The sequence below is a fragment of the Strix aluco genome, chromosome 2 (assembly GCF_031877795.1).
Source record: "Strix aluco isolate bStrAlu1 chromosome 2, bStrAlu1.hap1, whole genome shotgun sequence".
Lineage (NCBI taxonomy): Eukaryota > Metazoa > Chordata > Aves > Strigiformes > Strigidae > Strix > Strix aluco.
The window spans coordinates 35,407,855-35,421,673 of NC_133932.1; the positions used below are offsets into that span (position 1 = coordinate 35,407,855).

The 13,819-nt window shown below is 45.0% G+C and overlaps 1 protein-coding gene across 4 annotated transcripts in view; it reads right to left on the reverse strand.

Annotated features, from left to right (window-relative positions):
• RUNX1 (RUNX family transcription factor 1) overlaps nt 1–13,819 on the reverse strand; it is a 175,665-nt gene that overhangs the window by 33,475 nt on the left and 128,371 nt on the right. For 3 of the 4 annotated variants that reach the window (XM_074814315.1, XM_074814314.1, XM_074814313.1), the window contains exon 6: nt 2,247–2,438. The exons of the other annotated variant lie outside the window; for it this stretch is intronic. In XM_074814315.1, coding sequence (XP_074670416.1) covers nt 2,247–2,438 — 192 coding nt within the window. The remainder of the gene's footprint in view (nt 1–2,246; nt 2,439–13,819) is intronic. 4 annotated transcript variants of the gene reach the window in all.

The window sequence follows — 13,819 nt, forward strand, 5'->3', positions numbered from 1 at the left end:
GCATTCTGTGCTCTCTTCAGTGAGAGAGTTTCAACAGAAGTGTTTCAGGATGCAAAGATGTGTGGACAGGTATAGCAATGCTATGGAGCAGGTCAGAAGTGTTTTGGTTTTGGAGGCCTGTGTTCTGAAATGTAGCCATTTATTAAAAATAGAAAAGAAATTTAAATATGTCAACTCGCTAAAGGTCACACAGAAGATCAGCCCAAAAACCAACCCAAAAACCAACCCAAAAACTTTGAACACTGAGGAAAAAATGATGGTGTTGGAGCTCCTTCCCACCCTAGCCCTTTTCCCCCGCTGTGATAGCGTGACCCTGAAAAGACGAGCCCTAGAAATTAAAAGGCGTCTGCAGCAGAGACAGTCCCGAATGAGGGAGGCTTTAGTCTGGGGCTTATTTTACTGATAGAGACTGCAAGCCTCAACAAGTTGCTCAACAGATAACACACACATTTTGGAGGCAGAGGGAAAGGGGAACCAGGAAAAAGCAGCCCAGTAGGTGAAGAGGAGGGTATCAATGAGGAAATGTTAGTAGTTCGATTGCTATCATTTTCTGAGCTACGTCCACAGGTAAAATGCATTAAAATCTTGTTTGCAAAGAGCAAAGCAGAGCAATGTACTAAAACTATTTGTGGAGAGAGCAGCTGAACCCCTGGCCGAGCGTGAAAAGACTATGGCTCTGAAGTTGTACGAGTGAGGGACTTTCACAGGGAGCCAGGGAAGAGGGATACTCAACGTTAAACCTGATACTCTGCTAAGCATATAGTGTTCCCAAGAAGCTGAAGAATGCAAGTCTGCGACCGATACCTCCACCCACGTAGCTGCTGGCTGCTGAGTAGCCATAATAATATGTGCGTTTTCTTTTACGGGAACGGAGCTGTGCGCAAGAGAAACCCAATGTGGTTTGCTCTGCAAATCAGAAAACTAAGTGAGGGGACTGCCAGGGGCTGGGAGAGGTGCAGGATTGGATCTTTCACCTGAGCTGAGCTGGCATGGCTCCCTGGAGGGGAAGGAGCTGGGTGGTCCTTCCAACTGTATTTTGGCCCACCTCTTTCTACAGTACGGCACATGACAATGTCTTGATTTATTTCCCATGCTTCTCAAAAATGCCTGCTTCTGCTCACAACACAGACACCTGCAGTTTTGCAGTAGATGTCACGAACCCGAAGACCTTCCTAGCCCTGGGAATAAAAGGATGTAACAAGCGTTTGCCTTAGGTAAGCGATAACCTTTTCTACACACAACAAAGAGTATTCTGGTTTTAAAAATAAATGCCGAAAATAGAATTTACTCTGATTTGCAGTAACTATTCCTCCCCAAAACCCCAGCAGAAAACCCTGACTAAGGTAATTTCATTCTGGCTGGAAGAATAGAGGAAAACTCCATTAGGAACAGTGCTTGCTAAAACTAATACTGTCCTGCAACCTCCATTAGGCGCATCTCACTATGAATCTGCATTTCGATACACATTTTGCAGAACACGTATCAGCTGACAGTTTAGACCTGATTCACTGCTCACCGAGTTCCAGCTGATCCTAGGAACACAGTTGGTTTTACCAGGGACAGACTCAGCTCCAGCGGTGGCAGACAAGATTTCAAGCTAGATGTCTTGGTTTCACTGGCATCATCTGAGCCTGAGCCTCAGAGGAAAGCAGACTCCTGAGTCACCGTTTTGCAGGTTTTCCTTCAGATAAAACCCACTGGATAACCACCAGCCACAGAAACATTCTCAAACCAGCCTGCCCATATTAATGTCTTAGCACTAAGAGGTTGTCTTCAGGGGACAAAGCACTTTGCAAAGCTTTCTTTGCTGCTGCCTTCCTGGGAAAGGTCAAAGCAAGGCCTTGATGGCATTTCTCTCTCATTCAAGCACACAATTTAATTGATAAATATCCATTGGGAAATACACCTACACATAGAAAAAGGCCTGGCATAATGCATCTTTGCAAGAAAACAACGGCTTTCAAGATGTCACGGTTCTAGCACAGGTGATGTTAACACCATGAGCTGTACTGACGCCAGGAAGACAAGACAGTACGGACCCCTTAAAATCTGTCAGGTCTTTAGAAATACAGATATATGTTAGGAAGCCCCTCCTTTCACTCGTTAAAGGCTCTCACTCATTAAAGGTGGCCAAGGAGAGTCCAGAAGAGATGGAGGGACAGTGGGGCAGCACCTGCAAGCCCCCATGCTCCGCAGGCTGGCGGGGTGGATGTGGGCGAGCGGGGGGGAGGATTTCAGGTACTTACCCTGAATCTGACTCTGAGGCTGAGGGTTAAAAGCAGTGGTGTGGTTCAAGGATGCTCGTGGGTTGGGTGTGGGGGCTGGGTGGTGTGGGCTGACCCTCATGGCCGTACGACGCAACTGCTCCAGTTCACTCAGGCGCTCTGAAAAGGACAAGCTCCCGGGCTTTGTCTGCTCATCTATTTTCTGACGATGTCCTATTGTGGGAGGGGGGGGAAAAAGATCAGAAAATCTCACTGATACATGAGGTCTGTTGACTTATTTTATTTTTTAAATTTTTTTTCTTTTTTTTTAACCCCTCATCCACTGGCAAAGTAACTAACCAGCTAGCGGCCATCTGAAATTAAACTGAAACCACCTCTCTGCAAGAACAGGAGACACAAGCAAGTCATGCACTGTAACCGTATCGTGGGGCAGCCTGAGACATGGCCTAGTCTGATGAACCATATCCACTGAAAATTGCAGTGCCTTCTTACACCTCGCACTGGGAGAGAAGGCGTTTCTAAAAGGAGGACTGTCTGCAGGGATGCAAAGTGAGGAAACATTGAGTGGTCCCTGTGCTAAACCTGCACTGGAATAATTCCTCAAAAATTCAATTACAGATTGTCATAAGGTACCATAATTAGACAAGTACTGTGGGGCTATAAAATAACAAACCCAAACAAATCCCATTTTTGGATCCTTTTGCAGTGGATTTACAGACAGAAATATGAAAGAAACACCAGAAGCTGGCAGAATTGAAACTGGAATAATGAAGTCTCTCTTAGTGGCATTGGGAGCTTCAGAAACATGAGGTCCCACCAGACATCCAAGCATAAGAGAGTAAATGCTGACATTACAGCATTGGCCAGTGCACAGTGGACTTGGTCATGGCCACGTGGGAGTTACAGGGTCCAGCACTCCTCAGGGCAGACCTTGGAGCATGGTCCCCATGAAGCTCCGGTGCTGCAGCCCACGGGGCTGGGAGGCAACAGGGAAGGTGCTGGAGAGGCCCAACTCCAGCACAGCATTGGGGCACATCCAGATTCAGCTGGAAGGGCAGAGACATATCTCATCACGGGCAGGACTGGTTTCAAGATAAGTCTTAGCTAGCAGCAGTGAACAGTATGAAAGGATCAAGGTAATGCATTTCTAACTGTTGCCTGTGGCTGCTCTCTGCTCTGGAATCCTTTGTGTGTCAACCTGTAACCATAAAGACATAAGAGGGACGTCTCATCTGCTGGAGTACTTGCTCTCTGGTAGGCACTATGAAAGCATAAATTTTAAATCCTTTTCCACCTTCTTAAGAGCTATCTTATTGTCACAACTTTGCAAACCACTTCTGTGTCCACTGGTTTCCAGTCTTATGAGATATCCTTCAAAAGTGGGGTATCTTATCCTGGAAGGCTGCTGACATCACACTTTGAGGCTGAAATGGAAACCTCCCTAGCAGACTTCTGTTTGGTGAAATGTCTGAAATGGGATGGTTCAGCCATGTTCCCAACCAGGTGGAATCAAAACTTTCCTATGTAATTTCCCCCCGCCTCTCAATAGGCTTTTTCTTCTTAAAGATCACAGAAAACAGCCCTTCAGCAGAAAGCCCAAAAGCAGACTCTCTCTGACACACAAGTTGTCCTTTCAAAGACGCTCCTTCCAAATGCAGGGCAATGAGTCTATGAGGACGTACCCTGACCCCATCTGTATTTAGTCAATGGAGTAGGATCCCCAGCTCCAAAATGTCATTTTCATGCCTTCTTCTTGGGGACCTTCTTGTGGAGCAGTGGATGTCATCATCCCTCCTTTAATCCCAAACCCAATCCCATTTCTGCACGTTGCATTTGTCTCAGGAAATCAGCTGCCTCATGAATGTTTGTGGCTTATCCCTTCCCCTTCTTCTCATAGGACACTGTTACCCTGACGGGAACGCATGTCAAATCTCTAGCCCAGAGGTCAAACATCTTTTTTTCTACTTGTTCCTTTAAAGAAAGTGGCATTATCCTTGGTTTCTGCTGAACACCATAGTTTGCTGTCTATCTTCTCCCGATTTTCATTTTCCTGTCTTGAAGAGTTGCCTTCTGCAGATTTCTTTGCATCTCCATCCTCCTGTCAAGGGGATAGCCAGTGCTGTTCCTATGGTTAGTCTTCTCTCAACTCACAGCTACAGCATTGAAACAGACTGGCACAAAACTGCTGAAAATAATCCACCATGCCCTATTCCAAACATCCCCATAGTATTTAATACATGAACATTCATAAACATCCAGCTTCCAATTTTGAGTATCAGTGAATAAGCAGCAAAAAGTCTCTGAAGAGCTCTGTATGCCCCTTATTCTACAGAGCACTCTTTCAAGCCACCCTAACAGCTCAATCAAGACACAGGACCATTTTATGCACTAAAAGGAAAATGTGCATTTAAAAGCAGTTCCCAGTAGCTGCATTTCTAAAATTAAATTTTATAACTTGTATTATGGTTCCAAATCGCAGTGGCTCGGCATTTCTTCCTGTTGCCAGGCCCTTTGGCACAGCTTGAACTGTCTCAGATTCCACACTGTGCTGTAAATTATCCCAAGAGGGGGGGGGGGGAAATTAAAATATAAAAAGACATATAGTAGCGGTTTCATCATTAAAGAGACCCATTAAGGCTTAAAAAAAAAAAAAAAAGGAGGGGAGAAGCAAAGAAACATGAAAAAGACTTTTATCTGACATTCTGGTTGGTCAAGAGCAAACGCTTCATTTGTCAGCAGTGCAAAGCTGGATGCTGCCTCAAGCCTTGGGCTCCTGACCCTGGGCTCAAACACAAACACGTGGAGTCATACAAGATGTGTAAAATACCTCATACATTTGGATTATTTTAAGCTTCAGCAGGCTGAACCCAGGGCTTGCAGAGCCAAGAGCCAGATCCTTCCAAATCCATCCCCCCGATGTAATTTATTCTAATTTCAAATTCCGCTCAGACATCTTCTGCTTTTAAGTGAGTGCACCAATGCCAAGTTTGACCCCCTGCTGCCCTACCTTCTCCTCCTACCTCCCTGGTGCTGCCCTCCCGGCATCTGGAGTTTTGCCTGCCTGGCATGAAACCAAGCATCCCAGCAGCTCAAGCGTGTGTGCTAGCAGCCTCGCACGGAGGTGAGCAGTTCCTCCGAAGCCAACAGGACAAGGGCTGCATTAAGGCTGCTGAGGCAGGAATTAACTTTCCTGCTTTGAATCTAGCTCAGGCACTAAATTTGTGTTGAGCTGGCACACGACGCTGGGCAGGGCAGACAAACCCAAGCTCGCTCTGAACAAACCAGCAAGCAGGTGGTGAGCAGGGAAAATTAATCCAGGCACAGCATCCTCCCGAGGTCACTGTAGGGCACCCCCTTCCCAGGCCAGCTCCCTCCGAGCTGACAGGACTATCTCTGCCTGTCTCTGCACCACGCATTCACGAAGTGAAACTCCTGGACCCCACAACCCAGCCCTCCACTGCCCCATATCATCCTGCTGAATTTTGGGCATTGAAGGGGGGTGTTTTGGCTAGCAGCCTCCTGCATGGGACCTCCTCTATAGCCTGGGGGTACCAGTGGTGCATCGGCAATCGGCACACCCAAGATCTCTCATCCCTTGGGCTTGTGGAAATTCCACTCAAGTCAGTGCATTCAGGGAAGAAAGACCAGCGCCAACAGGTTCCTTATGAAGGGAACTGCTGTTGTTTTCATCCATACGTTGTAATTTCTGACGGGAACTACCTAGAATCAACACCAGGCAATTGTCACTTCAAGATGTAGCTCCAAAAGTGGCTCTTTTTTTTTGACCCCCAATCAGAAGAGCTATTTAACCATTTTTCCCTTGCTGACTGCTGCAGGTAGTAACACAGAACCTGTTTTGCATGAAAGTCTGCAGGAGGGAAGTGAAGAACTATGTCAGAAAAATATAACAAATATAAATGCTTTTCCCAAGCCACTATAAATGTACAGGCAGAGCTTTGCTAGGGTGACTTGCTTTTTCGTGTTTATTAGCTTTACTTTGAAGTTATCCTCTAAACACCTTGCTTAAAGAGCAGGTAAGTTATCCTCAGTTCACCCCTGTAAAGCCCAGGACTATTATTATCCCACTTTTATAGGCGGAAAACTGAATGACAGAGAAATGAGGTGACTTGCCTGTGGTCAGGCAATGACCCTGTGGCCGACGCTCGTCTCCCAGCTCAGTGTGGTGACCACAAGCCCAGGCTTCCCCTTTCCAGGAGAGCAGCGTGATGCAGGATGAAAAAGAGCAGCAGAAAGGTGCTTGGAAACTGGTGAGGCTCTGCTGAGCTGGCAGTTTGGCCACAAGGATCTGCCACTTTTGCAAATCAGATGGGACTTTATGGAAGTCAATCAAACATCTAGCTGTTGAATGAAGAAGGCCTTAGCCCAGAGCTCACAGAGACAGCTGGCTTGCCACGAGGCAGCACCGCTGTCCCCCTTCCCTCCCTCTGTCCCCATTTTTGACAAGCATCAGTTTGCAGGTACTAGCAGAGGAAAGAAAAGGGCAGCATTTTTTTTCCCTTGGGTTGTAGGGTCAGTGTTTGAGACACTGGAATAAATAGGACAGCCAACCTGCTTGGCTAAACTACAGGGTTTGGGGGCTTTTGGATATTTTTTTCCTTATCCTTTTCAAGTACTGTCTCAGTGAGGTCAGGCAGATTTTTTTATGCAGAATATTAAACAAGGAGGGCAGAGAAAACATTAGCTTTTCCGATACTTTTACAGCAACGTGACATGAAAGTGCTTTCCCTCTTAATGGGAGGGAAATGCAGTTTTATGGACTTTAAGAGACTGTGGAGCACTCAGCTTGGCCCATGGCCATCTGGTTGGGGCTCTGGATGTGGAAACAACAAGAACAAAGTGCCTTGGCAGCTCCCAGTTTTGTGCACATTGGGCACTCATTGGGAATGGCTGCTCGGTCTGGGTTTCACACCATGGCTGGTCCCATGGAGATGACAGCAGCACTCCAGGCTGCCTCCAGGTGCAGAAAAAGAAACAGGTTTCCCATTACTTTCCTTTTAACCTAGTTTTTAAAAGTGTCACTAGATGCCTTTCAGGTTCAGAGGGGCAGAAGCAGGTAAAACAGAAGCTAAGGAAAGGCATCGCTACTCTCATTCTGCCAGCTGAAGCCACTGAAATTCCTGTGGGTACCCAGGACTGTTTTTCAAGTAAACACTGCTGGAATGGATTAATGGACATTTTTTTTCTCTTTTAATCAAGTCAAGTCACAAGACGAGTACACTCTTCTGTCGCCTGCTCTCATTCACTCACAAATCTGACTATTTGGAGCTGGTGCATCAGGAAGTACTAACGCCCGCAAAAGATATGGGCTTGGGGGTCCAGGTGTCTGATGGAGACTCACTGGCTCACAGCTGCTGAGCATCCCAGCCAGAGGAAGACCCGAGCAGAAACACCACAGGTTTTCTTGTGTATCATCCACAAGTTTTCTGCCCCAAATCAGCATGTTGTACTTGAGTGGAGATAGTATAAGGGGAGTTTAATTAAGCAGAGCCCTTTCTCCCTGAGGGGAGCAGAGTACCTCTCTCCTCTGCCCTCCCTTTTCCCAGGCAGAAATGGAAATGTTTCACACCCAAAAAGTGGATTATACACAGGAAAATACAGCATCTGGCCAGACTTTGCCAAAATAGGGAGTGACTGATAAGATGCGATGCTTTGGTTTAATGAAAGGTGGCTGGTTTGGAACTGCATTGGACCTTGATCCAAGCATCTCCTCTTTTCAGGGCTATTTGTGTTCAGGTCTTTGGTTTGGTTCCAGCTCTAGCGGGGTAGAAAATAAGCCATGTTTTATTGTGTCCAATTAAGAAAGTGGTAAACATTGTTTTGTGCCATTGAGTTAAAATAAATCCAATTATTTTGTACATAGTGAAGGATGAGAAGAAAATATACTCTTTCACATTATTCTAGGAAGTGAGCACACTATATACGTCTGTAAACAAAAGTGAATTAAAGTTTAGTGCTTCTATATTACTACCAAGCTGGAAAATGTAAATGCTTGAAAGCCAACTATCCTGCTTACAAAAAAGCATTTTCTTTGCTAACAATAGAAATAGTACCTTAAGTGCATAAACCAGTAATATTTTTCTATGTGCCAGACATCCCACATATAAAATACCTGGCACACTCTTTTTTCCTGATTTCCTGCACAGAAAGAGCAAGTAGTATAACTTTCCTAGGACACGGTTTGCTGTGTTTTCAAACAGACCTGACCTGATCCAGCAGAGATGTATGCACATGCTTGGTGTAAAGCACTAACCATTGCCACACAGCAGCCCACAGGCTCTAAGAAATCACACTTGAAAATAAAACCAATCTGTAGAGTGGTTTCCTCTCTAGCCTCCGTCACTTGGAAAAGATTTATACCACCTTCAGGCATGAGGAGGATCAGTATGGGACAGTGTCAGAGCTCACCGACCTCTTGCACAGTGTTAAAAATACAATGTAAGAAGTTCTTAAAAAAGGAATTAGACACACTGTAGGACATTTTCTCTTTCCTCAGTTAAAAATATTATTGCTGTGGTAAGGAAAAATAATGGTGATGATAGTCAGAGCTTTGAGCAGACTCATCAGCAATTATATTTTTTTGCTGTTTTTCCTAAGCACTGTACAATACAAGCCTTCTTTCCAGACAGAAGGAACATCGTGGTAGACAGGATATTATGCTCAATGTTTTCGTGCTGTGTCTGTAATTACCAGCAGAATCAGTGTTGGTCATCAGACCCAACCTGACCGTAGGCACGAGGTGCTGGGAAATGTGTGAATGAGGCTGGATATTACGTGACTCGATGACCAGGCTGACATCCAGAATGCGGAGCAATGCCAAGCACAGACAGACTGACACCGGGAAGCCCTTCCAGATGCATTTCTACTATCAGCTCCCTGGCAAAACTCACCCTTTCTGCGTCTCTATGGAAAAATCTGCTTGTTGCTCCAAGTAACTGCAGACAGACTAGATGTTTCAGGTATGATCCTTTGCTGAGCATTTAATTTTTCCACCTGGTGATCCAATCTGGCTGTGCATTGAACAAGTGTCCAGTGATACCAACAAGGTGAACAAAGATTTACAGGGCAGGTTCCCTGCTCTCTGGTAACTCCCCACTGTACCTGGGGGAAACCCCAGGTAGCTTCTTGCACCTCTGTTGGGGGGTTAGTTGCCCCACTGTAACAACGTGCACCCTGAGCAGCTGGTGCATTTTTTCCTACATGTTTTAAGAGTAGTTAAACAATATTTTGGCATTATTTTTTCCTTACCTTTTCTTTTTTAAATCAGTGCTTTTTTGAAAAACCACACAAAGAGACACTATAGATAGTGCAAAATTTGCAATGAGAGGGAGCCCTGCCCCGGAACAAGTGAAAGCAGGTGAGAGTCTGGATCAAGCCCCTCTTGCTTGGTCTGTACTAGAAAACAAACTTTGGTTTCCTATTTTTAGGTGAGTGCTCTAATTGCAGGCTGAGAGCCCTTTTTGTCACTGATTCACTATCCAGCTGTGTTGGGAGAGCTTCAGTGGGGAATGTCTCCAGGAATAGGGACAAGAGGAGGCTGCTGGTCTCCCCTGCTCCAGCCAGCACACTGACTGTGAGACCACGGGCTCCTCCAGGCTGGGTCCCTCCAGTTCTCTCCCTGCCTCCTGACGAACATATGAAAAGTCTCACGTATACCCTGAGGTACCACAGCCAGAAAAAGCAATCTTGACAATTTTTGCGAGGCAGGAAATATACTTCCTTTCCCCCCAGCTCTGCTGGTGAGGCCTGTGCTCTACCAACAAATAGCAATGCACAAATGTATTTCTACTTAAAACACAATTATTTTGCTTGCCATGGATCTACCAAAACTTCTGATGAATCTGACATATGTATGTCCTCTATTTCTGTCATGGAAGTGCAATTATTCTGTGGGTTCACCCCAGGAATTAGGTCATTGCAGCAAAGTAAAAGTAAGGGAACCAAGTGTTAGGAGTTTGGAGGGAATAAGTTGTTCATGAAAGTTAAAATAGTCTGCAAAATTATACCCTTTGCTTTCTTTTCCCTTTCCCCCATGTCAATGTATATACTTTAAAAATCCCGACTCCTTGACAAAGTTTGAATAACTCCCAAATTAAGCATCGCATTGCCAAAAGCCTCTTTTGTTTCTTTATAGTTTGCATCTTCCCACACGTACAAACTGCCATAAGAATACCCTGCAGCCATGGGCTGAGACATCATAGTTGAAGATATGTATGAAGGAGTAGGTGCAGAATGAGACACAACCAGCCAACCAACAGCTCAGCAAGCAACCAAGAAAAATACAGGCACAAAAAGACACCTCTGTCCAAAGAAAAGCTGCAGAAACACAAGGCTCAGGCAGCAAGGACTGAGCCACCATTTGAGCAGCCCTTTGGAGAAGGTTGCCTCTCTGCTGAATACAGGGGACCAGGATCCTAATTCAGGCACCTTAATCAAATGTGTGAGCTTAAGTAGGGTGAATCTGAACCCCCTCCCTCAGCCCAAGTGGGAAAAGCAAGGGATGATATCATTTGCCACCTTTGCAGTGCCTCCGAGAGGACAAATGAACAGGAAAGCGAGTTGCACAAACATCACAGTATTGGAGGTCAGAGAAATAGTTTAGACAGAAACCCATTTCATCAGTCCACCAAAATATCTCTAGACAGTAAAAGATCTCCATCATCCAGCCTCAGGCAGAGTTGAACAAGGGACCTGCGGCTTAAAGGTCAAGTCCTGTGGCTCACTGTTTTTGTAAACCAGGGGAATCTGGCAACACAGAAGTAAATTTACTCCCCATGGATACTGACCGTTCAGACTTTCACGACTTGTAAAAAACTTTGCTCCTGTCCAGAAAAAGTATATAGCCAGGCTAGGCACTTCCCTTGAACTAAAGACCTTTGCTCTTACCAAGTCCAGTGACTGGTGTTTCCACATGATAGTTGAAAATACCTGTGTTTCCGAAGAAATGAGTTTGGATATTTTAATCTGTAGGTTACTAAGCAGTCCCTCCTCTGTACTAATGCTCCATTGTGCCTACACAGGACTACAGTTCACTGAAAGCTCATAAATTTCGTGTGGTTCTGCCTAGTCTTTATTTTAGGTTCTTGAACCATTTTTTGCTTTCCTCATTTTCTTTGCAGCTGCAGAGAGATATAGTAAGCTACTGTATAGCATTTTGAAAGCAGGGCCTCTGAGAAGTTTCCAAACTGCATACAAGCAGGTTATTCTTTGGCTTGTTTTCTTTGGCTTGGTGTTAGCAGTACAGAATGAGTCAAACAGTATTAACTTTCAAGAGGGAAGTGGTGTGGTCAACCAAAACTGTTTGCGGCTAGATTGCGAAGATAGGTAGAGCAGGTAATGAAGAACAGCCCATAATGCAGGGTGTAGGTAGGAGAGGCAGACAGAGTCAGACAAACAGAATCCTTAATAATTAAATCAACACTGTCGCCTAAATTTTTCTGCAGCTTTATGTATTAAGGTTATGACACAGCCTGGCTTTTCTGGACTGGTCAGCCTTGAGAAGATGGCCTGGTGCATATCGTGCTTAATGGACTCAAACTACAATACTCTGCAAAGGAAGAATAAAGGTCAGCCACTATTAAAAAAAATAAATAAATCAACTTTTCATTTATGGCTGGTTAAATTTTTTCTCATGTCTCCTCCCATTTTTACAGGCTGTTCCTTATCTGTTCCATGATTAAAGAAGGCAGGGAAGATGTTTCCATCTTGCCCTCTCTTTAGGATGTGTTTCAGTTATAAACAAGCACATCGTGCCCTCATACAACAGACAACTCCTTCCTTTACAATTCAGAAGCTCAGTTGAGGTGGCCTCTCCCAGGCATTGCTCTCCCTTATGCTTCGCACAGACCCATGCAGCACTGACATAGGAACAGTCTGACCAAGATTTATCATTAACACTGATAGAAGATGCATTTACTCATTACAATTCCCTATTGCAGCAGACGAGCAAAGAGCTAGGACACAAATGGAGATGTAGAGCAAAAGTCTTTTTTGCATTCTCCACAACGGGTAGACAGGTATTTTTGTATGGGCCTGCTGCACCTTCTGATAATCCAGGGCAGGCGAAGCTGGGAGGGACTGCAGTGCAGATGGATTTTCACCCCTTACAGTTTTATTCCAAGAAGAAAATAGAGCTGTTCACCGAAAGTGCTGCACAACTTCATCCAGCTTTTCTCTTAAACGTGTTGTTTTGGTAAACCTGTAAGTAAGGCGACTCCCTCCTCAAAAACAGAGGCTTCAGAAAAGGTCCTGCACTGCCAAAACCTTGTTTAGTGATCAGGAGCATCTGATCACTCCATGGAGGGTGAAAGTTTTCCTTCTCCTTCTCCAAGAGAAAGAGAAAGCCCTCTCTCCCACCTCCTGTGGAGAGCAGGGTGAAGGAAGTGGGTTGCAGAAGTTGTGTGCAGTTGGGTCCTCCTGCCCTCCACCACATCCCTGAAGGAAACCTCATCTGCCAGCAGCGCGGTAGGCTTTTGGTGGCCAACCCTGGAGGGACAGCGGGATGACCAACCAATGCTCCAACAGCCCAGCTTTGCCAGCTAACCTCCTTCTAGGAAGGGCAGGGACTATATTACACCCTTAAAACCACAGTAGGCAGCTCCACTGAGGGGTTTCAACTACAAGTCCATCATGCAACTACAAGTTGCATGTTTCAGCTACAAATCCAGCTGATGTGAAGCCCCAGCTGCTACTTCAAACCTTTCATTCATTCACGTTTAATAACTACCATTGAGAAGTCCTTCCTTGCTGAAGAAACATGATGGATGAAGGACCAGATTCAGAAATCTTTGATTCAGAGCACCACCAACTAACTTTACTGGAAAGATACTTGGCATGTCAGTGAACTAAGGTCTTCAGTGGGGACCACCATATAGTCACATCCCCTATGGCCAACACGCTTGCCAAGGTGATGCATATTAATGCTTTTCTTTACATACAGACACACACACACACAAAATACAAGTGGCATCTATGCAGTCTTTTTTCATATTTCTATGGAAAATGCTCCCACCCAAAAAGACCTGTTCACCAATCCTAACAGCTACAGATTCTTTGTAGGTGAGTGCAGTTGACAGGAGAAAGTCAGACCTACTCACTGGTTAGGAAGCATTTTCAGAAGTAATATAGATTCACCTAATCCCGCTTTTGTCAGTTACAGAGTACTTGCCCACTGATCTCAGCTAGACTGACGCTGTATATCCCTTGAAAATCCCACCGTGCAAATATAGGTAAACACTTATAAATATTCACCACAGTCTTTGTAGCCATTCAATCGCTAGGCAATAAAATAATGAATTTTAAGTGCAAAAAACCAAAGTTGATAAAGACAAAAAAAGTGAAAGAAATGAAAAATAACTTCCTACCTGTTCTCAATTTAAAATCACAATAATTCAAGGGGGGTGGAAAAAGAGCTGTATGGGATTAAATGACTCAAAAAAGGAGTTGAAATAATTTCAAAAGGACTGGGCCAGTCTTACCGCCGTTCCTAGCCCACACTGGAGCAACTCTGGTTTCCTGTTTACCTGCTTTATGCAAGGAAGGAGCTTGTCCTGTCAACACATCTTTAAAAAACCAGC